The sequence below is a fragment of the Lampris incognitus genome, chromosome 7, assembly GCF_029633865.1.
Source record: "Lampris incognitus isolate fLamInc1 chromosome 7, fLamInc1.hap2, whole genome shotgun sequence".
Taxonomy (NCBI): domain Eukaryota; kingdom Metazoa; phylum Chordata; class Actinopteri; order Lampriformes; family Lampridae; genus Lampris; species Lampris incognitus.
In genome coordinates this window covers 46,643,802-46,671,441 of record NC_079217.1, presented here as the reverse complement: position 1 = coordinate 46,671,441, position 27,640 = coordinate 46,643,802, and the positions used below count along the sequence as shown (strand labels likewise).

At 42.2% G+C, this 27,640-nt stretch overlaps 2 protein-coding genes across 2 annotated transcripts in view; one reads left to right on the top strand and one right to left on the bottom strand.

The window, feature by feature from the left end:
- Positions 1-27,640, bottom strand: part of nf1a (neurofibromin 1a) — a 316,227-nt gene that overhangs the window by 68,401 nt on the left and 220,186 nt on the right. The window contains exons 36-37 of the mRNA XM_056283131.1: positions 3,591-4,023; positions 1,813-2,153 (exon numbers count right to left, since the gene is read on the bottom strand). Coding sequence (XP_056139106.1) covers positions 1,813-2,153; positions 3,591-4,023 — 774 coding nt within the window. The remainder of the gene's footprint in view (positions 1-1,812; positions 2,154-3,590; positions 4,024-27,640) is intronic.
- LOC130115804 (uncharacterized) overlaps positions 5,728-27,640 on the top strand; it is a 32,675-nt gene continuing 10,762 nt past the window's right edge. The window contains exons 1-5 of the mRNA XM_056283647.1: positions 5,728-6,192; positions 16,133-16,260; positions 20,522-20,734; positions 21,084-21,688; positions 21,737-21,939. Coding sequence (XP_056139622.1) covers positions 5,728-6,192; positions 16,133-16,260; positions 20,522-20,734; positions 21,084-21,688; positions 21,737-21,939 — 1,614 coding nt within the window. The remainder of the gene's footprint in view (positions 6,193-16,132; positions 16,261-20,521; positions 20,735-21,083; positions 21,689-21,736; positions 21,940-27,640) is intronic.

The following is a 27,640-nucleotide window of genomic DNA, read 5'->3' as shown; positions in this document are numbered from 1 at the left end:
ATTGTGGCAGAAGTTCCCCGACACCTTTCACTGGCAGAACGTAGTGAGCGGGAATGAGTGTAGACCTGAATGAGGGAGTTCATATAAGTGGGAGCTGTTTTGAGTTGCTGTTTTGTAAGCAAGCATCAAGGTTTTGTTGTAAGCGAGCATCAAGGTTTTGAATTCAATGTGGGCAGCTGCTGGGAGCCAGTGGAGGTCTATGAACAGTGGAGTGAGATATGCTATTTTGGGTTGTTGAAGACCAGACATGCCGCCGAACTCTGGATCATTTGCAGACCTGCCAGTAAGGAGTTGCAGTATTCAATGCATGATATTACAAGAGCCTGTACCAGGAGTTGAGCTGCACGCTCAGACAGGTAGGGTTTAATTTTCCTGATGTTGTTACAGGGCAAATTGGCATTACTGAGTAATCGAGGCCACGTGAACCTTAAAGGTTATTTGGTCATCAACCATGACACCCAGGTTTCGGGCAGACTTTGTGGGCATGAGTTGGGTTGATTGGAGCTGGATATTAACCTGTTGTTGTAAGTATGGACTGGCTGGGATGACATGGAGCAGTCTTATATAGGTTAAGCTGAAGGCGGCGTTCTTTCAAGCAAGGCATGATGATATCCTTGCTGAGACTGTGAGGTCATCTGGTGGGAATGACAGAAGAGCTGGGTATCATCAGCATAGCAGTGGTACAAGAAACCATGGGAGTAGATGATTGCACCAAGTGAGTTGATGATGTGCGTGACTGTGGTGTTAGATGTGGAGGAAATGGTCTGTAGGACGTTGCATGGTATCAGGTCCAGTGAACAGGTAGTGGGACAAGAGTCCAGCAGAAACTTGGAGATTTCCTCCTCAGTCAGGGGGGAGAATGAGGGGAATGAGGCACTATTAGCTGGCAGTGGCAGACAGAGTTGGTCAGGCTCAGAGAACTGGTTACTGATGGCAGAAACTTTATCAGTAAAGTACGAGGCAAACATTGCTGCCTAATATATCCTATCCCTTGACAGGTGTAATTGTAATGAGACAATCAATGTTATTCACTTACCTGTCAGTGTCTTTATGCATGCTCAATAATCCAGGCAAGGAAATCACAGAGATGAATCAGTTCATCTGGACACAACATTTATTTGGAGAAACGTTTCAACACTCATCCAAGTGCTCTCTTCAGTCTCAATTGAGTGCAGGTATCTGGTATCGATCTGCTGATGCATTGTTTAGGTGTCTTCCTGGCTTTGATAAACGCCCAATTTGGACAACCACACTTAACCAGGGCTTGTTTAATGTGGGAGCTACCTAGTCATTGGATCAGATTTGTGCAGGACACCTGGGTTAAAATTCATCAACATCAAGTTCACTAGGGAGGATTTGAAAAATGACAAGTTAGCCTTCTTAGACTGTAAAATTGTAATTGGTGAAGAGGGACATTTGATTGCTGTTTTTTACTGTAAACCAACACGTACTGATCAGTACTTAAGGTTTGACGGTCATCATCCACTAGAGCACAAACTAGGAGTCACCAGGATGCTGTACCACCACGCTGACAATGACCCCACCAATACAATGACCGGGGAAGGGAAGAACTCTCCTTTTGTCAAAGCCAGTCAGATGCCCAAACAGTCCCCAGAGACTGAAGAGGTCAACTGGATGAGTGATGAAATATTTTTCCCAATAAATGTTGTGTCCAGATGAACTGATTCAACTTCTGTCAGTGGTTTTAATGTTTTGGCTGACTGGTGTATATAATTATCTATGATCACATACTATTTAACAAAGCTAATGTATTATTTTTATAAATTGTAAAAAATGCGTTGCAGGACTGACCTGAGGCTGGGGTCAGAACTGCCCAGATTGAGTAAGGCAATATTAAGCAGGGTGCCAGGGACATCTTTAGGTCTGATCTTGGTGTGCTGGGGAATGGAATCAGGCTGTGACAGCTCCCAGCGTGTGCGTATATGGATTATGGACTGGACAATGGCATCACACTCCTGGTGCATGAAGGTGAGCGGTGTGCCCTGGTTGGCCATGGTGAGGGTAAACTGGCTCTCATCTACCAAGCAGATCTCCTCAATCTCTGAAGCATAGTAGACGTCGTTGAGAAAAACGGGCTGGCCCAGGACACGAGTCCGCTCCGCCGAAGTCACCTGTACTGCTGTAGAGCCCACCTGATACAAAAGAAGACAGATATGACTGTCTGACCCTTGCAGTTATTACTGAATCTCTTCAGCCTTATCTAACCTTAATATACAATTATATCAATTTAAGGCTGTTGTATGCCAAATCCAGAACAGAATAATTCACTTTTGCATGTTCTATTTTGTTTTGACTTTGCACCACTGGTCAGCAGCTTTTAAAAAATAAATATATAAAATATTGGACATACTCTGTTTTGGAAAGGTGAGGCGAAGTTTCTCATCCAAGAACTAAAGCACTACCATGTTCATTTAAATAAATACTTCAGGATATGTGGGACAATTTAAGGCATAGCTAAATACCCTTCTTTAGCTTGGCTTCAAATACCGGTCAATGGCTCCCTCTTTTTGTTTTCTCTCCATTTTTGATTGTGTGATATTGTTGACGGCCGTGCATATACTGATTGTGCACTCACTCTCCCCCACAAAGTTTCACAATAAGCATGAGGCGGCTCCACATTTGTCTTTGCACATAATTATTACTTTTGGGTGCAGAGTCATGAAAACATGAGGATTTATCTACCATTTTGTTTTTCTGTGAATATTTCAAATGAGAACTCAACACTCGGTGCACAAAGGCTTTAAGTAAGCAACTGGCACCTGATTTATGGTTCTGTGTCAATGTCATCATGGGCTCTGCTGCAGACGGCGGTGACTTCAGTGCCTGATTTGTCTGCATGCTCTGGCGCAGTATGCACAATACTGTGATCTAGTTTGCGGTGCTATACCAGTCCAAGAGCTGCTCTATGTAAGTGGTATTAGTCAAATGCATGCCGTAGGCACCTTTGGTGGGAACCCATAGTCAACTCAACATGGAACCATAAATTTCGCCATACAGAATACTTAACTTTTTTTTTTGTGGACCCCCCCCCATTTTCTCACCAATTGTATCCGGCCAATTACCCTACTCTTCCAAGCTGTCCCGGTCACTGCTCCACCCCCTCTGCTGATTCGGGGAGGGCTGCAGACTACCACATGCCTCCTCCGATACATGTGGAGTCGCCAGCCACTTCTTTTCACCTGACAGTGAGGAGTTTCACCAGGGGGACGTAGCACGTGGGAGGATCACACTATTTCCCCCAGTTCCCCCTCCCCCCCAACCAGGTGCCCAGACCGACCTGAGGAGGCGCTAGTGCAGCAACCAGGACACATACACACATCTGGCTTCCAACCCGCAGATATGGACAATTGTGTTTGTAGGGACGCCCAACCAAGCCGGGGGTAACACAGGGATTCAAACCGACGAGCCCCGTGTCGGCAGGCAAACGGAACAGACCGGTATGCTATCCGGACGCCCCACTTAACTAAATTTAAACATTCTATTTACTGATTCTACTTATACCAGTTCTAAACCAAATGTAGTATAAACAAGAGGACAAATTTTCAGAGGTGATAGGACTCCATCTTTACCTTGATTGACACCTTGGTGTCTTTGTGGGCAAGCTTAAGTGCATTATGAAACACCTTAAGGTCTTCTTCCAGGGTCAGTGTGGCTGCCGGCAGCTTCTGTTGGTCAGGCTCAATGTGTTCCGCTAGCCTGGCCGGAGTGTCGATGAACTGAAGCCGCTTGCTGCCCTTGAGGCCGGTTAGGAGCCTCTCGTGGTACTTGGTATACTCTCTTACCCAAGTGTTGCAATTGTACACGTAGACAGCTGCCACATTCTCATAGGCAAAGCCCGGGAAGACCACAAACCACTTGGAGAGGAAGTCCGTCTTAAAGCGATTGCTTGGCCCGACATGTGTTAGATCCACCACAATCTCGTAGGGCTTGGCGTAATATGGTTTAAGTGTGAGGAGGACATGGTAGATCAGCAGATCACCATTGATCTGGCCTGTTTTGAACCTAAAGAAAGGGAAAGAAATGGGAGAAGGACGGAAACACAAAATCAACTGTAAGTTAATTTCAAAAGCTTTAGGCTACGTCCAGTAAACAACGGTAAGGCAAAGTAAACAATTGTGTGTATATGCAGTAGTCAATGGTTTTGTTGACTGACATTCACATGTCAACATCTGTTCAAAACCCTTCAATAATTGATTTTCTAATTATTTAGTCTGGAAATTGACACTGAAACAAAGATAATAACGACTTTTGGCTGTCACTGATGGACTTTCTTGGAATATTAATTTCTCTCTTTGTCTTTTTTCTTATGAGCTCTCATTAACATCTGCGGCACCAAAGTACATGCCCAAAATAACCTGGCTAAAAAGAGCCGTGTAGAGGAGGACCGGAAGTGTGCGTTCACAGCATCTCAAGAGGACTCTTCTCCCTCACTTACATACCAGACAATTGAACCTTTCACCCACCAGGGACCAACGTGAGGTAAGAGCTGCCTGTACATGTTTACCTAACTGATCCTTTTCTGAGAAAAATACGAAATGTATAAATTCAAGAAATCAAGTAAATTCAAGAAATCAAGTAGGAAATCTCTCTGAATGTATAATGTAGTAAATCTGTTTGTGATATTCGGTTGAGTAACTCTATCATTAGTTCTGTTCATATCAGCATGTGGCTTTCAACCTTGTTTTAGAGATCACAATGCATATCAGTGTATGAATAAGCCATCATTTTATCATCAGGTTTGTGAGATGAAGATTTGTCTGTGTTAGAGCAATTAGGAGGGCACAAAGATTTTAAGTAAACAGCAGGATGGGGCATTATGAGCCAGCTATGACTTGAGAGAAATTCTAAATTTCTCAGAATCCTGAGTTTCGAAGCTTCTGATCATCATGATGAGTGATGAAACGTCCAGATGAACCGATTCAACTTTCTGTGATAAAGCCGATCACTTTAAAATATCAGAATTCGGGCGTCCGGGTAGCATGGCGGTCTATTCCGTTACCTACAAACACGGGGATCTCCGGTTCAAATCCCCATGTTATCCCTGGCTTGGTCGGGTGCCCCTACAAACAAAATTGGCCATGTCTGCGGGTGGGAAGCCAGATGTGGATTTGTGTCCTGGTCGCTGCACTAGCGCCTCCTCTGGTCGATCGGGGCGCCTGTTTGGGGGGGGGGACTGGAGGGAATAGCGTGATCCTCCCATGCGCTACGTCCCCCTGGCGAAACTTCATACTGTCAGGTGAAAAGAAGCGGCTGGTGACTCCACATGTATCAGAGGAGGCATGTGGTAGTCTGCAGCTCTCCCCGGATCAACAGACGGGGTGGAGCAGTGACCGGGACGGCTCGGAGGAGTGGGGTAATTGACTGGGTACAATTGGGGGGGTCCAAAACATTTCAAAAAGAAGAAGAAAAATATCAGAATTGAAATTCTAAAGAAGGATATAATCCAGGTTTAGTAATAGATGTAATCTAGGTTTAGTAATTTGAGTGAAATTTCAGAGACATGACAAGTTTCGTTACCCCAAATACAATACTGAAGTGATACTTTGTCTCAGAAACATCGTTTTTTTCCTAAAAAAAGAAAAGAAAAAAAGATTAGAATTTGAACCTACATTTAGTCGGAATCAGATCTGAAGTTGAAAATGATATTCAAACCGACTTGTGTGGTGGAGCAAAACAAACTTATTCCAGCTTTCTCTGCAGCAGACAATGGAAAATACCACAGATACTAGCTGTCTGATTGACACCCAAACGGGTCTGATTGCTTTGGCCTCGGCTGGGGGTCTGATTGTCTGCCTGCTGGTTTCCACCCTGGTACTGGCATGCCAGGGATGCTATCTACAGCGTCAGGTAAGCGCCCTCTGCCATTCTCACAGCAACGTGGACTTAGTGAGTGGCACTGGCTATTGGAGCACCAACCAGCCTGAGATGGAAGGGCTGGTGGGGCCATGTGACCCCGGTGTCATGCTTGAGGAAGTGAAGGCAGACAGAGAGGTGGCTGAGAGGGAGACGGTAGAGATCCAAGAAAAGGACAAATATGACCTTGCAAGGCCGAAGGACGACGTGCAATCAAAGGCATTTGGTCCTGAAGAAATGGCCTTGCAGGTGTACAGTTCCAGCTCGAGGGACTCCTGTCCAGATATTCCCCAGGATCTAGAAGACATGCCCTTGATGGTGTGATGAGGACACACCACCAAAGTGAACTCTAGCCTCAGAGAAATCGAACGTAAAGAGCTGAATTCCACCATCATCGATGCAACCAGGCCGGTTTAGCTTTAACAATGCAGAGAAACAAGGCGTGTGTCACTGCCATCTCACACAATTAGATTTAAGTAAATCTCAGTGAAATGTGTTTCAAATCTGACAAACGTTGCTGGGATGTTGTTTGCATTAACTGACAAATATGATTTATGAAGACATAAAAGACTGGTTGGTGCGATAAGAATAATTTGATTAGAAAAGTGATTTTGTTTTTTTACCAGCTGCACAAATTAATTGCTTTTATTACTAGGTTTCATGTTCTGTGGATGGGAGATTGACTGATCCATGTCACAGACTATTTTTGCAAATTCTATGTAAACTTTTGAACATCTAACAAATGTGTACTGTGTGATACGATGTTTTCTTAATACTCTTGTTTAACAGCAGTAAGACTGCTGGATTTGACTTGATGCTTTCTTTTCAAAATAACAGATTTAAGTGAATACATTAACTTGGAAAAAAACAATGACAAGGTACCAACAGTAGACCACTAAACCTCTGGTATGTCTAAAGAGAACAAATCGATGCCCAGAATTATACCAAGGACCTTATTTGATGCCAAGGTGTTTGAAAGCCATGTTGCAACAATGGAAATAGAGCTGAGTACACAGAGTGCAAAGAGTATTTGTCACATTAATTCTCTGTGGAGCTATGGGTGCTAGTGCTTTGGGTGTCCAGAAAAGCGCTATATAAATCTAATGATGATGATGATGATTATCATTATTATTATTATCATTGTTATTATCATTGTTGTTATTATTATTAATAATATTAAAAATCGATGCCCAGACAAATCGATGCCCAGAATTTATACCAAGGACCTTATTTGATGCCAAAGTGTTTGAAAGTCATGTTGCAACAATGGAAATAATTGTGTTATTAACAATAATAATAACACAATTATTATTGTGTTATTATTATTGTTATTATTATTATCATCATTTCTTTCATGTTTCCTTTTTTACATCCTGTAGAGCCGGGTCCAAATTATGGACCTGAGGCACTATAGGGCAGATGTCACTTGATTGACAGTACTCATCATAATATGTGGGCTGTTCTGAGTAGGGCGATCTTCTGGACTGCACAGATGTTGATGTTATTATTATTATTGTTGTTTTTATTCTTATTATTAATATTATTGTTATTAATTATTATCATTATTATCTTCATATCTGTCAGATGAGGTATCTTAGATCTCTTACCTCTCCAGAGGACTTACTCTCATTTTAAATGTGATTTCTTAACTCTACTGTATTTGAAACCAAGCCATTTAAAACTCCCTGTTCTCCATAAAAGACTGTTTTGCAAAGTGTAAATTTTTTGATGAAGCTAATAATCAGTTTTGAGTCTATATACTGATGAAAACGGATGTTGCTTGGGTAGTTGTGATCTGTATTAAAATCAATTAATTAATATCTCTCCTGTTATGTACTCACTTTAGATGGAGAAAATCTAACAAGTGGTTGCTAAATTAGCCATTTGAAGTTTGCATCAATTTATTGACTCCAGTGAGGTGACTTAACAATTTTATCAACTGACCCAATGAGCATGGCAAAGTAAAACTAAAATCTGATTTCACATTGATTACTTTGGTCACCATCCTTGATGTTAACAGACAAGAGAAGTATTAAATAAGAACTAGGTTTTGATAGTTGAATGTTTTAATTTATTGGTGTGGGAGATTTCTCATTTGAAACAAACCCAAGTTTACCAAACGCCAAAGTGGAAATGAAAAAAAATTCCCTCCCTTTTTCTACCCAATTGTACCTGGCCAATTGCCCCACTCTGCTCCACCCCCTCTGCCGATCCGGGGAGGGCTGCAGACTACCACATGCCTCCTCCGACACATGTGGAGTCACCAGCTGCTTCTTTTCACCTGACAGTGAGGAGTTTCACCAGGGGGATGTAGTGCATGGGAGGATTACGCTATTCCCCCCAGTTCCCCCTCCCCCCTGAACAGGTGCCCCGACCAACCAAAGGAGGTGCTAGTGCAGCGACCAGGACACATATCCACATCCAGCTTCCCACCCACAGACACGGCCAATTGTGTCTGTAGGGACACCCAACCAAGCTGGAGTTAACACAGGGATTCGAACCAGCGATCCCTGTGTTGGTAGGCAACGGAATAGATTGCTACGGTATCGGGAAACCTGCTGAAATTAAAATTTGATGTGGTGAAAACACATTTTCAAGAGAAATGACCACCACTGAACATATCAATAATTAGTCAAAGATGCACAAAATCACAGTAGATAGTGTCATAACAGATGAACATTTTTGTTAATGACGTGAAGGACAAAAGATGTTTTGTGAATGATTACGTTCTGACTAAGCAGACTTGAACCAAAGGACTGGCAGTATTATCCTTTTTCTATTATCTATGTTTTGTAAAAAAAAAAAAACAAAAAAAAACAAAGCAGTTTTGCACCGTTGTAGAAAAATGCTTAAAGAAACACAGGAAACATGTTTAATTTTATTACTCTAAAATATATTGAGTTATTCCTTTCCTCCTCACTTACGCTGAATTGCAATAACCTCAACTACAACCACAGCTGTGCTGTCTCGCTAAGAGACGATGAATAACATCTTCATTTACATAATGCACTTTACCACTGGACACAGAAATAGAGTCTAAATGCACAGCGTGTTATCATGCTCGAGTTTCACAATCTGAGCAAGTGTGGAAAGAATGAATTGTGTTTGACTGCAGAAGCCCTTCACACACTACATTTATTCAAGGGGCCCCGTGTGAATTGTTCAAAAGTTCAATGTCCTTTAGCATTAAAAGCTTCCATTAGAATGTACTATGGACTGTAACTAGTAACAGCCCAATCTGCCCAGAATCCTTGCTAAATACATTTTAATATTGTATAAAGACACTGCTGTTTTGCACTAATACTATTTTTGTGACTGGTACAAGGTGACAATATACAGTTGATAATGCCTGAACATTTCATTTTAGACACATCTCAATACATTGAGTTCCCTCAGAACCGAGACAAAGGGGGCTTATTTTTAGAACGATGATTTAGGTTGGGAAAACTGCAAAAAATGTATGAAAACTATGCTTGTTGCTGAATAGGTGAAATTAATTCAAAATTGCCATCCCCCCCCCCCTTTCTCCCCAATTACCCTATTTTTCGAACCATCCCGGTTTCTGCTCCACCCCCTCTGCCGAACCAGAGAGGGCTGCAGACTACCACATGCCTCCTTCAATACATGTGGAGTCGCTAGCTGCTTCTTTTCACCTGACAGTGAGGAGTTTCACCAAGGGGACGTAGCGCGTGGGAGGATCACGCTATTCCCCCAAGTCCCAGTCCCCCCGAAGAGGTGCCCCGACCGACCAGAGGAGGTGCTAGTGCAGCGACCAGGACACATACCCACATCCGACTTCCTACCCGCAGACATGGCCAATTGTGTCTGTAGGAACGCCAAACCAAGCCGGAGGTAAAACGGGGATACGGGTCGGGATCCCCATATTGGTAGGCAACAGAATAGACCGCTATGCTACCCGGACGCCAAAATTGCTATTTTAAAAATAATAAATCAAGTTAAGAGAAAGAGGAACATCTCCTTTCAGCTGCTTCCTTTAGGGGTCACCACAGAAGATCATCCGTTTCCATCTCTTCCTGTCCTCTGCATCTTCCTCTGTCAGAACAACCACCTGGATGTCCTCCTCACCACATCCATAAACCTTCTCTTTGGCCTTCCTCGTTTCCTCTTCCCTGTCAACTCCATCTTCAGCATCCTTCTCCCAATCTATCCAGCATCTCTCCACACATGTCCAAACCATCTCAATCTTGCCTCTCCTGCTTTGTTTCCAAACTGTCCATCCTGAGTTGTCCCTCTAATATACTCGTTCCTCATCCTTCTTCATCACTCTCAACAAAAATCTTAGCATCTTCAACTCTGCCACCTCCAGCTCCGTCTCCTGTCTTTTTGTCAGTGCCACTGTCTCCAAACCATACAACATAGCTGGTCTCATAACCATCTTGTAAACCTTCCCTTTAACTCTTGCTTGTACCCTTCTGTCGCAAATCACTCCTCTCACTCTTTCCCATCCCTCTCACCCCAACTGATATATTTCTTAACAGTCAACCACAAATCTTTTTTTTTGTACTTCTAAAAAAAGCCAAAGCCACTTCATTTTGTCATTGTAGGTTACAATTAAATTTGTTTTCTGCATCCTATTGTATATTACTATTATGATTGCATACATAACCATCCTATTGTACAGGAGCAGTGGGCAGCTGCAGCATCTGGGCACCAATTCCAGTTCTTTTTCTCATTGCCTGTCAGGTGTAGGCAGGAGTATTAACCCTAACATGCATGTCTTTTTGATCATGGGAGGAAACCAGAGCACCCACAGGAAACCCACATAGAATCGGGAAGAACATATAAACTCTACACAGAAAGGACCTGGGACGGCCTGGGGTTTGAAGCCAGGACCTCCTTGCTGTGAGGCAACTGTGCCAACCACTGGGCCATCGTGCAGCCCAAAAGATCCTTGTTTCATTATTCCAGCCACAGTTGCAAAACAACCTACAAACCATATTGTCTCTCAAAATTAACACTGTCATGGTTACTATTTTACAAGAAAATGTATCCAATTATACGGGTTAAATCCCTGCAAAAACTTACTCTGAATACCTGCATATCATGGAACTGAAACCTCACGAACAGGAATATTCACCTTGTGCCTAAAAACGTTTCAACCAGCTCTACTAGATTAACTCTAGGCAACAAATATTCTCATCTGGCCTAAACTAAATGGCCTCAGCTGCACCCCCCTCACACATGTGAAAAAACAGAGACTTAACACTGGCATTTTTGCGCAAAACCATGAATTCTAGTGCAATCTGCAATGTGCAAAGAATACAATTCATACTGTTTGATATTATGTAAATTGATACCTTTTTATAATTGTGTGACCCACTCAGTCTAATATTGATTGAGCGTTTTCTGTTGCTGCCACATTTCAAATGATACTGTTCCCATAATTAAGGCCATCTTATAGTTCGATAATTTATGATCACCCATTATACGTCACCACAATATTGTAAAGGACCTATATAGTGCTTTTCTAGTCTACTGACCAATCAATGTATGCCTCACATTCACCTATTCACATACACATTCATACACTGATGGCGGAGACTGCCATGCAAGGTGCACATCTGCTCATCAGGAGTAGTTAGGGGTTCAGCGTCTTGCTCAAGGACACTGACATGCTCTCTGGAGGAGCCGGGGATCGAACCAGCAACTTTCCGAATTTTAGATGACCCGCTCTACCTCCTGAGTTGAGCCATGCCGCCCTAGTATCGCAAATATTCCATAATTGCTTGACTTTGTAGACGCTTGTGGATGCTGTCACTTATAAAAATTGTAAACACACGTGATTGATAATAGAATGCATTACCCAACTTTAATCATTTCTTCTCAAGATATGAAAGCAGAAAAACTAGGAGAAAAATTTGCTTTTTTGTGTATTTGTGAAATGATGTAATAATTGGAATAAGAATTATCCACCTCATAACAAGTGAGCCAGTGATGGGGTCAAAGTTCAGTACAATTCAAGTCTAAGCAATGGGTGCAACAACCCACTTGACTTGGGTAGGGATCAAGGGCTTGGTTCTTAGTTTATTACACTCATACCTCTCCAAAAAAAAAAAAAAACCCTTTTTGTGTTGTTCTGGGTAATCTACTTCCTCGATGGCTCAGTTGAGTTGTGGTGTACCTCAAAGCTCAGTTCTTGGCCCCCTTCTGTTTTTTATATACATGTTGCCTCTTGGCCAGGTTATTTAAAATCATGTGTTTTACAATTTTTATGTTGACAATACTCAAGTTATACATGCCACTAAAACCCACAGATCCTAGCAAATCTGACAACTTGCCTCTCTGATATCACATCCTGGGTGATCCAAAATTTTCTTAAATTTAATGATAAGTCTGAGGTCATTCTGTTCGGTCCCCCGAATTCCATCAGCCCTTTTGGTATTAATCTTGGTCGTCTGTCAAATATTAATCAGGCTGCTAGGAATCTAGGGGTAATATTTGTTGCTAACCTCTGTTTTTGTTCAAGTCAAAAATGTTCAGTTGTGTTTCTTCCAAATCAAGATAATCTCTAAAATTAGGCCATTTTTATCAATTGCTGATCTACAAAAAGTTTATTATTAATATTATTATAATTTTAATATTATTATAATTTACTATCTTCATTAAACCTTTTGCAGCAGCCATTTGCCAACTGGCATACAAACAAGAAACTGTTCACAAAATCAGTTTATATACAGAAAACATTTTGTTATATCTATGGAATGTATCAACATCCCTACCAGAGGTATTACATTTTATATCAAAATTTTCAACAATTTCAGACTATTCAATAAACTGTTCATTAAACTACAGTTCTATCACTCAGTTGGGAAAACTGGATTGCTGTAACTCAGAATGCTCTGTTAACCATCATAACAGAAAATATTAATTTCAATTCTTGCCCCTTTTTCTCCCCAGTTGTACTTGGCCAATTACCCCACTCTTCAGAGCCATCCAGGTCACTGGCCCATCCCCTCTGCCGAGGGAGAGGGCTGCAGACTACCATATGCTTCCTCCGATACATGTGGAGTCGCCAGCCACTTCTTTTCACCTGACAGTAAGGAGTTTCGTCAGGAGGACATAGCACATGGGAGGATCATGCTATTTCTGAATCAAAATCTAATAATTGGCACAACCCAAGGATTTTGTTTAGTACCAGTGATCATCTAGTAAACCCTGATTCTTGAGGCATTTCTGTATGCTAATTCTGAGTGCGAAATTTTTTTTTAACTTTCTTTTAAATTAAGATTACAGACATCAAGTTCAAGATTACCTGACATGCCCCCCTCTTTCTCCCAATTGTTCTTGGTCAATTACCACACTCTTCCGAGCTGTTCCGGTTGCTGCTCCACTCCGTCTGCCAATCCATGGAAGGTTGCAGACTACCACGTCTCCTCCAATATATGTGGAATAGCTTCCTTTCACCCGACAGTGAGGAGTTTCACCAGGGGGACATAGCGTGTGGGAGGATCACGCCATTCCCCCCAGTTACCCCTACCCTCCAATCAGGTGGCCAGACTGACCAGGGGAGGCGCTAGTACAACGATCAGGACACACACCCACATCCAGCCCCCCATTGCCAGACACGGCCAATAGTGTCTGCAGTGACGCCCGACCAAGCTGGAGGTAATACAGGGATTCGAACCAGCGCTCCAGTTGTTGCTAGGCAACGGAACGGTTTCCTTTTCTTTCTTTTATGTTCATACAGTGATACTCTTAGTTTAGACTGATACCTCATAGGGAGCTGATGGACATAGTTTCACGAGACAGTTTTTTTTTCTTAGCTCATTAGACACTTTACCAAACAAATTCTTTATAGAAATTTTATCAAGTTTTAGATCCAACCTGATAACTATTGCTAACCGTCCCCCTGTCCTCCGGTTGTTTCCCTGATGAGATAGCCAAGGTTCAATCTCTCGCTTAGGAAAAAAAGAAGAAGAAAAAAACTGTATAACATCTATTCTAACCAATAACAGCCATATTTCTAAATCTGCATTTATTGCAGTCAAGGACATCGACCAGGCATTAAAATGTGCCTTGCACTCACAAGTGGACAGCGAGACATAGTTTTTCACACCTGGCTTCAAAATGTGTCTCCAAATGTCTTAAGTGACCACTTGTGATCAGATCTCACTTTCCTGCTAAAACTGGATTAGATTAGATTAGATTAGATTAGTAATAGTGGCACTTTAAGTACTCTTAAGCCAGTGCAGGGAGCTGAGCTCTTTCAAAGAGTAAGTAAGCACCCGTTTTAGCCTGTCTTCAGCCATTCACAGTTTGAAATAAACGAAACAAGGGGTTGGGAACTAAAGGGCAGGGATGATGGGTAATGGGGGGGGGGGCTGAGTAATGTAGTAGAATACAATACCCTAGATTCTCAGAAGCCTAACCTAAGAGTTTAGCTGGCAAACAGTGGCATCTAATTTTTTTTGTCCCAGCTCATTTTTGATTGGTCTAACACACTAGACCCCACATGTCACCTATGTAACGTGGGTCTCCGTGTGTTTGATGCCCCCATATTACTAAGGCAATTCAAGAGGGTTCATCTGAGATAGTTCCCACTTCAAAAGGAAAAAAACGATTGCATAGTTGTGTTCAGTATTATTGGGACTCTATATAAAATGGTGCAGTCAGTCCTAAGACCTATTTTATTTTATTTTTGACAACCCAAATACCAATCAACATTATGTCATCACATTTCATAAATGATATGCAGCAGAATGAGAATATCATGCTGTAGTTAAAGCAGGAGAAAACCAGTCAGACCATCTTCCATTGATGTTGATCAACAGTGGTTGTATGGTCTCCTGTCATTGTTACACTATAGATAAAAATGAATGCTCCATCCATCCTGATTCCTGTACAGTTCTCAGGGTAAGCAGGGCAGATGGGAAAGGTCACACTTTTACAATGTGAGACAAGTTGTGAGTCATTTGAATGTGCTCATGTTTCATTCTTCTAGATGTTAAGCTATGCCCCAGCTTAGTACTGTTTAGAAACTAGGTCTTTGTTCACGTCTAAGTTTGTTTTGTCTTTGATTGATGGCTGAGAGAGCTGGCACTGGATTGGCTGGGAGACCTTAGTCTGCTACGTCCTGTGGGCCCAGGCACCACAACCCTGATTGGAGCTAAGCCCAAAGAGGTAACACCAAGGGTGGTCTGACAGGACACAGAAGCAGGGCAGGCTAAGCTAACTACTGGCCCATGCAGACCGGCAGTTCCGATAACATCGAGGGCGGTCTGGGGGTGGCCTCACCTAGCATTGACTGTGGTGTTTTTGGTGTTGTCGTGTGGAGTGCGGGGAGGTGTGTCAAAGGTGTCTGGCTGGGAGAGCTGGCGTTGGATCAGCTGGGGGAGCTTGGTGTGCTGTGTCCGGTGGGCCCAGGGATCACGGCCCTGCCAGAGTTGTGCCCAAGGAGGAAAGACTGAGGGTGGTCTCACAGGACATGGAAGCGGGGCAGGCTGAGCTAACCGCTAGCCCATGCAGACCGGCAGTTCTGACAGTCATTCTGGCTGGCGTTCGTTCTCTGGTCAGTAGAATTTTTGGTCTGTGTTGCACTGAGTGGACTGTGTTGTTAACCGTTTGTGTTTTTGTTTTTGTTTTGTTTTGTTCTCTCTATTTTTGTATGTTTTTGGTGGTGTAATTTTTGGGAAATTTGAGATATGTGTTTTGTGTCACGCTGCTGTGGGCTGGGGGAAATGGAATTTTATTCTTTTGTGTACGCAAGTACATGAATGTAAGGACAATAAATTGTTCCTGATTCCTGATGTGTATGAAGCTTATCACATCAAAGTGTTGCATTTAGCCTGATACCATACGTGCCCTTTTTGGGTTGCATCAGATGAACAAAATCAAACAAACGGGATTTACACAAGTAACAACGATTAAGAAGAAGTAGCAGAGAACAGAAAGTTGCCTATAGAAAATGCCTATGACAAATAAAGAGCACAGGACAAAGCACGAGACAAAAGTGATGTGTTTGGACAAAACACAATTACTTCTCTCTTCTCTGATGAAGTCAATATGGATTCTCCTACATGTAGTGAATGTATAAATAGACCAAGTCAGCATCCTCCTGCAACCCTCTTCCCTTCCTACCCAATCACACAAACTCCACCCCTTCTTGATTCATCAGCAGCAGAGTAGGACAGCCCTGTGCTGCAATTCTTCCCCCCCCTCTCTTTTTCTACCTTCATCCCCCTCCCTCCTTGCATTTGTCCTCTTCCCATCCCAGGCTGCTCTCTCTTTCTTCTTGCAGTGCGCATCAGAGCCTGCAGTGGACTGCATTAAATGGAGGCTACTGCTATCAGGCACCCAATTCAGTGTGAAGTCAGGACACAGGCACAAACCAGAGAGCAGCTGCAAAGGCTTGCAACCAATGGAGAGGTGCTAAATAAGCCCAAAGATAAAGACGGGAGGAGAGTGAGAGCATAAAGACGAGACGAGAAAAAAAAATCATCAGCCCATCGGAAAAACAGGGAGAAATACTTATAATCCAACAGTAGAACGAGGCAAGCTTGTGCCATCAAACACATTGAAAGAGGACTAATCGGTTTCATAAAACGAGAGAAGCTGGAGGAAGATACCACACGAAAAAAAAGGGAGATGACAGACTGACAGGATGGACAGGATGAGGTGAGTGATTTAAGGGAAAAGACGTTTTTTTTTCTTTCCCACCAGCGCACGTTACATATCTTTGTCTCTCACTCTTATATGGATAATAAAATGAGGAAACAACTGGAGCACATCAGCCCAGCAGACTAGTGGTCATTTATTAGGGAACTGCTGCTGTAACTCTTGACTATTGTGGACATATCATTCTTGACTATTGTGGACATATCAATTAGACATTTCATCTTAAATTAGATATTAATGACAAACCTTGAAAAGGTGACTTCTCTCTTTTTACTTGTTGCATTGACCTGAGGCTTCTCGAAAACTACAAATATGAGTGTGGAAATATGATACAGCAGTCTGCACACACACACACACACACACACACGCATGAATACAAGATATTGCACAGACACACTGTCTGTGAGTGTGTGTGCCATCCTAAATAAATTCAGATGCCTCCTGCTGCAGTATTTCCAAGCTACCTATTCCACTGCCAGAAGTTCAAAGCATACCACCACAGAATGGTGGGACCCCCCTCAAATGCAACAGAGCATGACAGCCAATCCACCAGTACAACTCAGGTACAGCGCACCCCTTATCACAGCCTAACGTGTCAACATTTAAGTGGAAAATTTAAGACCACATCAAAAATAGCCCATTCCAAGGGTGTCTAATGTAACCAGCTGCAAACTATCAGCACTTCTGCTGCTATGGATGAGAGGTCCTTTTAAAAGCATTTTAAAACCAGGCTTTGCCTTTTCCGCTGTACTTTGTCACATGGCGCCGATATGAATTTAATTTCAAATTTAACTTCAAAAACTGCAACTTAAAAGATTTTAGGGCAGCCCTGTGAGAGTTGGCGAGCTGAGTAATTTCAGAACCAAAATAATGGGTACCAACACCCAAAGGGGACTGGAGCAAAGGGGACTGGAGTTTTATTTGGTGAAAGGACTGACGATTTGACTCAAGCCGGGTCTTTTCAAACCAAAGGCTTAAAAAAATAAAGTATCAATAGAAAATAAAAATAATAAAATAAACATAAATAAAATAAAATAAGATAAAAACAAAGTATTAATAAAAAGTAAAGTATTAATAAAATAATAATAAAATAAAATAAAATTAAAGTATTAATAAAAAGTAAAAATTAAAAAATTAAATAAAATTAAATAAAAATAAAGTATTGTGGTGGTACACAATTGAGGGTAGATTCACCAGGGGCTGCTGCTCCTTTAAGGAAGACATTCAGAGTGCTGACGTAGGCACTGCTTAGAGTTTCCGGGAGGAGCCATGTTTTCAGCAGCCTAGCGGTTAGCTGGTTACCACGAGAGATTGAGCTGTATTGGTGTTATTTTGTGTGGCGAATAAACGGAATTGACCTTTCGCAAAGTCCCGCCCCCCTTAGTTACTGCCCGTCAAACATTTCAGAACTATCCAGGAAGTAGCCGGAAAACACCAAAACATGAAGGAAGAAATCAGCGCATTGTGTGGGTAAAAGTAACAGTAATAATACGTTAGCTGTATTAGCTATCAATAATAGCTAGTAGCAAGCTTAGCTTGGAGCAGACAGGTATTTTTGTTGATTTTGGATGGATTAAGCTGGCCATGGGGTCTGCTATACTGTGAAATCTATTGCCGACATTGCGCTTCTTGCGCTCTGGGTTTCGGGAAGGGGTAGAAAATTACACCCCCTCCAAACTTTTCAGATATCTAGTATCCGATTTGCAGATCCCATAGGCACACCGTTTCAGCATTTTGTTGTGTGTTTGAAAGCTTGATGGACCGTTGCTAAGGTAGGATTCGACAAGCACTGTTCTGGGGCGGTACTTAGCGAAAGGTCAATTGACTCGACCACTCCGTCTCCTCATTCCTGCACTCCCACAGTATTAACAAAAAAGTAAAGTATTAATAAAGTATTCTGATTCTGATTCTGATTAAACTGAGTTGAGTTATCTGACAGAGACCACAGACGAATAAGATTCTTTTAATCCAGCAGTCTATTTTAAGAGTCAATGCATTATAATGATGGAATAAAGCATGACTGCAATTTACAAAAATGCACAAGGATTAACTTATATAATAATCACGGGAAAGGGAATTATATAGTTTTTATATTCTTGCAGGAGTAGTTGAGGCAACCAAGAGAAGTTTCACGTGACAAAACATACCGGTGTGGTTAAAGCTTTATAGACCTGGTGTGCCACTGTAGAGAAAGTGGTAGTACTTTATGGAAGAACAACTTAGTTTCCTATAAAGCATCACCTCTTGTCGAAAAGATCTACATTCAGCCTCCATTACTTTGTGCATTTGTTTTGAAAAAAAGAGTGAGTGATGTAGTGGTGTGGTGAAAATTTTGTATTTGCAGGATATATAATATTGAGGTAATGTGTTTAACTGTGGCTATGAATTCCGTCTGTGTGAAATAAATCATTTCATCAGATTTGGTGGAGAATATGACCTGCCGACAAGTATTTCTAATCATTTTATAGTAATATCTAATAGTTTTGCTGATGGTCAAATAGGACCATTAGCAAAACGATTAGATATTGCTATAAAATATAATATATTGACTGCCTATGTCAGTCAATAGAGACATCAATATTTTATTGAAACTGAAATAATATACTCAGGCCTACTGATGAAGTATCTTGTTGAAAATTAGACATCAGTTAGTCTATTATCACAGAGTGGATAATGCTATGAATCTTATTCAAACATTTCATACAATAATAAGGATAATGATAATAATGATGATGACGATGATGATGATAATGACTGCGCTTTTACTTGTATTGATCTTTTGTTTAAAGTAAAATAAACCACTTATAAGAGCTTGATTTAACCAGAAATACCAGTACTCATATTAATCAAAAACATTCATATACTGCTGTCTTAATAAATTTATTAATTTCTAAAATGATCAAATGTGTTCCTAAAAGCCTCCTACAGACTGTGCGGTTTTAGCAATCCTATAAGTTTATTGCGAGCCACACTGTGCGATATGGATCTAATAAACGTGGGTACGACATCAACTTTGATGTATGTAGACTGTATGATAACACTACTGAATTGCAGGCTATGACACAAGTCCATAAAAACGCCATCAGCGTGCATGCTGCATCAGCGCGCGTAATCAATCTACGATGCTGGTAAAGCAACATAATCCCAAGCAGGAATCGAGTCTTTTCAATAGTCGCCGTAGCTCATTTTAGCTTGTTTTGTTGCTCGTTTTAGCTCGTTTTGTTGAATCCATTGCATTTGCGTCACTGATGCTAACAGCCTGTTTGTGTTTAGCGCCAGCAAAGATTCTGCATTGCGTTGATCAGTGCGTCATTTCGTGCTGCATTTCTATTGGTTGGTTAGACGTAGATCGCAGCAGCAGTCACATTGTGAGATGGTCATCCTAAATTTCTGACACTGTCAGACTTTTGTCCCAGGTTATCTTCGGTTGCAAGACTGTAACAACAGCCATCTTTGAACCTATCTCACAGTGCAACGTAGGACCACCGTTTTGGAGCCACGACCAAAGATATCGCCAAGTTTAGTCATGTTTCGTCTGAGACGGTCCAAATTGCACAGTCTGAAGGAGGCTTTAAAACTCTGTTGCATTTGACTGTTAAAATTGGTTGAAACCATCAGCACTAAAACTCATGCCAATGTATTTTCTGATTTCCAGAATATCTTAAAAATAAAACTAAATAATAGACTACTTCAATCTTCTTCAGTTGACAGCCAAATCCATTTTGACTGAGAAAATTCTGGGTCCAAAAAAAGCCCCAGTTAGATTTATGTGGTCTAATTAACTCCTTTATTCACCTACGCTACCACATATCTCCATTCCTTTTGGTATTCCCACAATAAAGTCAAATTAGATACAACACAGATTTAATTTTTCACTGAAGCTTTCTTCCACACCATCAACAAAGAGATGTATATTCTAATTTCTCTCTCTCACCCCCCCTCCCCTCCCATCTTTTCCCCTTTTACTCACACTTCATTTTCAAATCTCACGATACCATCTGGGCCCACCAAGAGCTCTCACCGTGAATAACACTTATGCTCCTCTGGCTTGCCTTGGTCTACTTCTTGCGTTTGGACTCCTAGGGAACTGGGTCCTGTCCATCTGCCCTTCTGTGTGCTACTGCACCTGGGGACATAGAGTGGTGGACTGCTCTTCACGGGGACTCACCCAGTTACCCCCTGGTTTGCAGCACAATATCCGCTCCTTAAACCTCTCCTTTAATAGGTGAGCAGCCCTGTTAGCGTTTGATGCTTTGTTGTTTGCCTGCTTCACAGGTCTGAAAATTTAGAATGGATTTTCAAAATGCAATTATGAAGTCCCAGGAAGGTAGACAGGTATGTTTTGGGAAGTAACAAGAGGTAGCTTTAGACCACAGTACAGTTGTTTCATGCATATACTTCTATAGTATGGTCAGCTGGACTTGTTATGATCTCATATGACCTCAAATGACCTCATTATTGTATTTTCCAGAGAACTTTGAAAAATGGCCACCATCTCATAAAACAACTGCACATATTTGTTTGTGTATAAAGGACAAAATTGCCGATTTTCATGCATTAAATTCTTTCGACAGTTTGCAAGATGTGGCGAGCCAGCTGAGTCATTATGGCCACCTTCGAACCTTGGACCTGTCTTATAACCAGTTGGAGCGTCTGCCACCCACCCTGCCCCGATCTCTGTGGGATATACGTGCAAGCGGGAACCATCTTCGATCACTGGACAAAAATGACACAGCCTACCACTGGAACCTTAGGGTTCTGGACTTGTCAGCCAATGAACTAGAAAGAGTGGTCTTCATCAACAACACACTGCCCAGTCTCCATGCTCTCAACCTAAGTCACAACAGGTTTTGGACTGTGCCTACAAATATGCCACACAACTTGGAAATAATTGATTTGTCCCATAATTATCTTGTGCAAATCCTGCCGGGCTCACTGGATAGAATGTCCAGGTTAGCTCGCTTCTACTTGCATGCTAATCGCTTCTTCTGGCTACCGGAAGGAATTTTTGATAGGCTGAGTGGACTTGAAGTCATGACTCTTGGTGATAACCCCTGGGCTTGTGAAGATGAGGAAAATATAACAAGGCTGTTAAGATGGGCTCAGCATACACGCGCCAACATCTTGGGCTGCCCTTGTTACATAAGGCCAACCTGTGGGCAGGCTAATCTGGCAACGCGTGAGAGGGAATGGCAACTTGCCTTGTACACTGAGCGACCATTTGAAGCTGATACTAGAGATATCAGGCATGACGGCCTGCCAGTTGCATGGACTACAGAGGTAACCTCTGATTACCAGGCTAAATCAGCCCTTATCGAGACAGAAATATATGGAAAAGAAAGAGGTGTGAATGAATCCGGGGACCAAATGCTGTTGATCCGGACATCTTCGACCACTTTTTACAGACTCGCCACACACATAGGCACAACTGTACAGCCACACCCTGCTGCTAAGACACCCCACATAGAAAAACCCAAGAGCCAAGGTCACACACTTGTTTTGCAGATTCCATATGCTTCAACTATGAATATTTTAGTCATAATGGCCACCTTGAACACTTTCTGAAATTTCATAACGCGTTATCCTAAAACTGAATTCACTGGATTATCTCGATAATCGAGTCTATAACTAATATTGAAAGAACCCCTTCCTAGATCCTCCTTTATTTCCTTTTTAAAAGCTGTTCCAACTGCTGCTGCCTAAAATCACAATCCTCTATCATATTTTAAAGCAGCTGACTGTTCCATAAATGCAGTTTTACATAGCTCTCAAGTTCTTGTACTTATAAGTGCATTGAAAGAAATGTCCATAATATCCTAATAACCAACCGAATTGGTGCAGTAATATCAAGGCTCAACTCTTGGTATAATGCTTGTCCATCAATAAAAGCTGTTGTGTGTTTTGAGTTATTTGAGATAAATGACATGTAATGAAATTGCATGTTGGTTCAAGATGAGTAAATTTTGCTGTGGTAGCTTCTTCTTTACACATATGGCATTCAACATGTAGCGCAGTTGTTGTTAATAATTCTAAGTGGTGACATCCTTTTTATATTTTATTCACCAAAAAAATCTTGTCAAATTTAACCAAGATTAGCAAATTTAACTAAAGGGATTATGACTGCTTTACAACTTAGTGCAGTGAAAGCAAACAAATGTGACAAATGTATCAATTACATGTAATACTCGTTAAGAGCTACAATGTACATTATATATGAGTGCTGAGTTTATGATTAAAAATGGATATCTGGGGCGTCCGGGTGGCGTAGCGGTCTATTCCGTTGCCCGGGCGTCCCTACAGACGGTGGGAAGCCGGATGTGGCTATGTGTCCTGGTCGCTGCACTAGTGCCTCCTCTGGTTGGTCGGGCTGCCTATTCAGGGGCAAGGGGGAACTGGGGGGGGGAATAGCGTGAGGCTCCCACATGCTATGTCCCCTTGGCGAAACTCCTCACTATCAGGGGAAAAGAAGCGGCTGGCGACTCCACATGTATCGGAGGACACATGTGGTAGTCTGCAGCCATCTTCGGATCGGCAGAGGGGATGGAGCAACGATTGGGATGGCTCAGAAGAGTGGAGTAATTTGCCGGGTACAATTACGAAGAAAAAGGGGGGAAAATCGAAACAAAAAAAAATTTTGATATTTGGTACAAACAATTACAGTCTCAAACAGTTTCAAGCTAAAACTTGATAGCCTTTGAGTGCATAAAATGAAATCAGTCTCTTCACCTGGTCATGATCTAAGAGGCTATATTATATATACACTTTATTGATCCCCATGGGGAAATTCCTCTCGGCATTTAAGCCATCCTGACTGTGTAGCTAGGAGCAGTGGGCAGCTGCCATGCAGCAACTGGGGACTAACTCCAGTTCGTCTTGCTGTGCCTCGGTCAGGGCCACAGACAGGAGTATTAACCCTAACATGCATGCCTTTTTGATGGTGAGGGAAACCGGAGCACCCGGAGAAAACCCACCGCAGACACAGGGAGAACATGCAAACTCCACACAGAGGACGACCTGGGATGACCCCCAAGGTTGGACAACCCCAGGGTTCAAACCCAGGACCTTCTTGCTGTGAGGCGACAGCACTAACCACTGTGCCACGGTGCTGCCCATATGTATATGTACTATGATATGTAGCCTGTGAATCGCCCTTCTCCCCGAGTGACCAGTTAACTGTTGGTGCAATGTCTTTATCATTGATTACATAACTGACTGCTCTGCCTTGTCAGTGGAGCAGTCAGTCGTGTGGACTGGCATCCCAGGTGCCAAGGTGGGGTGACATGGTTGATTTCCCAATTGCCCTGTAAACAGTATAAGAGCTCAGTAAAAGTAGTGATGATATCTTAAAAGATCAGTGCTACATGTCTTTTGAAACCATGATGCATAGCATCTTGAAACATGCTCAATAATCCAGGTAAGGAACTTACAGAAGACATTTTGATTAATTTCAGAGATGACTGCCTTAATCTTGTATGTGAGTATGAGTGTAAAATGGCAGACTACAGGAACCACCTGAGATTCAGCCTCAGGTGCAGACAGAGCAGGATTACACGTAAAAGCCTGCAAAGGAAATCTGTCAAGGGTCACAGAGCTAACAAGATCCTCCAGAAGGCACAGAGCCAGCTGTTGAACGAATGGGTGAGACAAACGAATTTCACCATGGACACTATGAAAGCCAGAGGAGTAGATGAGACCACTTCCCAACATGTGACTGAGTTCATGGCAAAGGCTCATCTAGCGCAACACAGAAAGTAAAAAACCAGACAGCAAAAGAAGTTCGACCTACTCGCTGCACGCCAGAGACAACGGCAAACAACTCACGGCACCCTCAACGGCAGAGAGACAGACGCCAGGCGCACACCGGTGTTGTGGACAAGTGGGTGAAGAAACTGATGGACAGACAACTCACCCAGGTGGAGAAAGACATCCTTACTAAGGGACTGAATTTTGCTGTCACACCGAGGAAAATCCCAATAGTGGAACTGATAACAGCCATGGAATCGGCGATCTGTAACAACAACATCGCAGACCCGGAAGCGGAGCAACTGAGGGCGAAAAATTTCCGTTTGCCTCAGCACTGCGAAGGTGCCAACGTCCAACATCAGTAGAGACGAGAGGAATGTTCTCACAAATCTCAGTAAGGACAATAACATCACCATCCGCACGGCAGACAAAGGCAGATGCACTGTTTTATAAAAACAGACAGACTATCATGAGAAAGTTATGACGTTACATAGCGACATAAATACTTATGAACCCCTGAAACAAGATCCAGGCAGTGGTTACAAGAAAAAAGATGAGATTGTCTGAAGCTGTTGGAACAGGACGATGCTACTGACAAAATAGTGTACAATAGATTATACCCAGGGGAAGCGACACCTAGTCTGTATGATTTACCTAAAATACATAAACAGGATGTGCCATTACGGTCTATTGTTTGTATGATTAACTCAGTGACCTATAACATTTCTTAGTTTCTGGCATCTATTCTTAACCCATTTGTAGGCAGTAATGAACATCACATTCAGAACACTATGGATTTTGTGGATAAGGTGAGGGACATCATTATGAAGGGGGATGAAACAACAGTCTCTTATGATGTCAAGTTTGTCTTCATGTGTGTTGCTGTTGATGAAGCAGTGGAGGTGGTCCATATGAAATTACAAAATGACCCCACTTTTAGCAATATGACCACCCTAAATACTGACCAAGTGTGTCTGCTCCCGAAGCTGTGTCTTCAGTCCACGTACTTCACATACAGGGGGCAGTACTATAGGCAGAAGCATGGGTGTGCTATGGGTTCCCCAGTCTCACCTGTAGTGGCCAACTTGTATATGGAGGGAGTGGAAAAGAGAGCTCTGATGTTCTATCCAGGGACACCACCTAGCAATTGGTTCAGATTTGTGGCAATCTCAGGATTTACCACATTTCACCGACCACATTAACTCTGTGCACAACCACATCAAGTTCACCAGGGAGGATGTGAAAAATGACAGGTTAGCCTTCTTAGACTGTGAAACTGCAATTGGTGATGGGGGACATTTGATTGTTGATGTTTACCATAAACCAACACATACTGATCAGTACTTAAGGTTTGACTCTCATCATCCAGTATAGCACAAACTAGGAGTCATCAGGACGCTGTACCACCAAGCTGACAACGTCTCCACCAACACAGTGGCTAGGGAAGGGGAGAAATCCCACATTAAACAGACCCTGGTTAAGTGTGGTTATCCTAACTGGGCATTTGTCAAAGCCAGGAAGATGCACAAACAGTGCACCAGCCAATTGAAGAGAGGAGAAGGACAACAGCTGTCTAAGAATAAACCAGTAGTGAACCTGTATGTGGTGGGAGTGTCGGAACAGTTGAGCGTATTTTCCAAATGCTGCGTCTCAGTTGCTTTCAAACCCCAAAAAATACTGCACCAGAAATGGGTCTACCCCAAGGATCACGTCCCCCGGCACAAACAGAGCAAAAAAGTGTATGCTGCTTAGTGCCGGGATAATTGCTGCGAGTTGTACATCGGGGAAACCAAACAGATACTGGCCAAGAGGGCGGCACAACATGGAAGAGTTAACATGAACAGAACACAGAAGAGTTAACACATCTACAGGCCAGTGGCCACTCTTTCAAGGATGAGGATGTGCACATCCTTGATATGGAGGAACGCTTGTTTGAATGAGAAGTCAAAGAGGCCACCTATGTGAACAGGGAATGACCGTCCCTGAACCAAGGGGGAGGGGGGATTTAAGATTACATCTGTCACCATTTTACAAACATTCCCAAATCCCCTGTGAATAGTACACATGACCATTATAACTCCAGTTAATGGTCACGGCAATTTGCATAAGAAACTGGTCGTTGGTTTGGGTCGTTATGCCACTGTATTGTTTATAAGGGTGGGGATACCTGCAGTCAGGTGACACTGAAGAGGTCACTTAGATGAGTGATGAAACGTTTCTCCCAATAAACATTGTGTCCAGATGGACTGATTAAACGTTCTGTGAATATGTTGCATAATAAAAGCAAATTATTTCTTTACCAATACTAATAGATCTACAATATATCTGCAACATATGCAGCATTCCCAAACTAGCGCCACTGTTTCCTTCCACTCAACATACACACACACACACACACACATACATATATATATACTGGATTATTTTGCTCCCTATTTGTTGAGCATGTTCCCTATCATTGGGTGTTTCTTTTAACAAAGTTATATATATATATATATATATATATATACATACATACACACACACACACACACATATATATATATATATATATATATATATATATATATTCCGCTCCTCATTAGTTGAACACTTTTATTAACACCATTGATGGTTTCCGGAAAAAAAAACCGCTATATATATATATCCCGAGGAATAGGCTACATGGGCTATTATGCCCATGTAGCTTGGGCAAATAAACAAGAGAGGAATGTCACCTTAATATTTAAGTTTATTTTCAATTTAACATCTATACTTGAATTTAAATTCCAATCTTTTGAGGCTCTAATTCTAGGTCCATCTCCCTCAGCCATGGAGAGACTCTGCTCAGTTCAGATTGTGAAACCGTATCAACCTCCTGATCCTTACTCACTATTTCTTGAAGAATTTGTCTCAGGTCTTGTTAAGCATTCTGATGAGAGTCTAATTCTTGGTGATTTTAATATTCATCTGAATAAGGCTGCTGATCCTCTAAGTAAAGCCTTTCTGGCGCTTGTTGATACTTTTGGGTTCACTCAGTTTGCTCAAGAGTCGACTTATTGCAGTGGTAACACCCTTGATTTGGTTTTATCTAAAGGGATAGCTGTTTCTGATCTGAATGTCTTGCCAACCACATCTGCTGTGTCAGATCATTTTCTCATTAAATTTGAAGCATTATTGGCCTGTCCTGTTAATGTCGGCACAGATGTAATTACCACTCGCCACATTGGTCCCTCCACTGTAGCTGCATTTGGCCAGCATCTGCCTGAGTTCTTGGCTCCTTTCACTGTAGACTGACTGTTGAAAATTACACTAGTGATTTAAATGTGGCCCTCTATAGTCTCCTCAATTCAGCTGCACCTCTCACTACCACAGGTAGGCAACTAAAGAGGCCTACACCCTGGTTTAA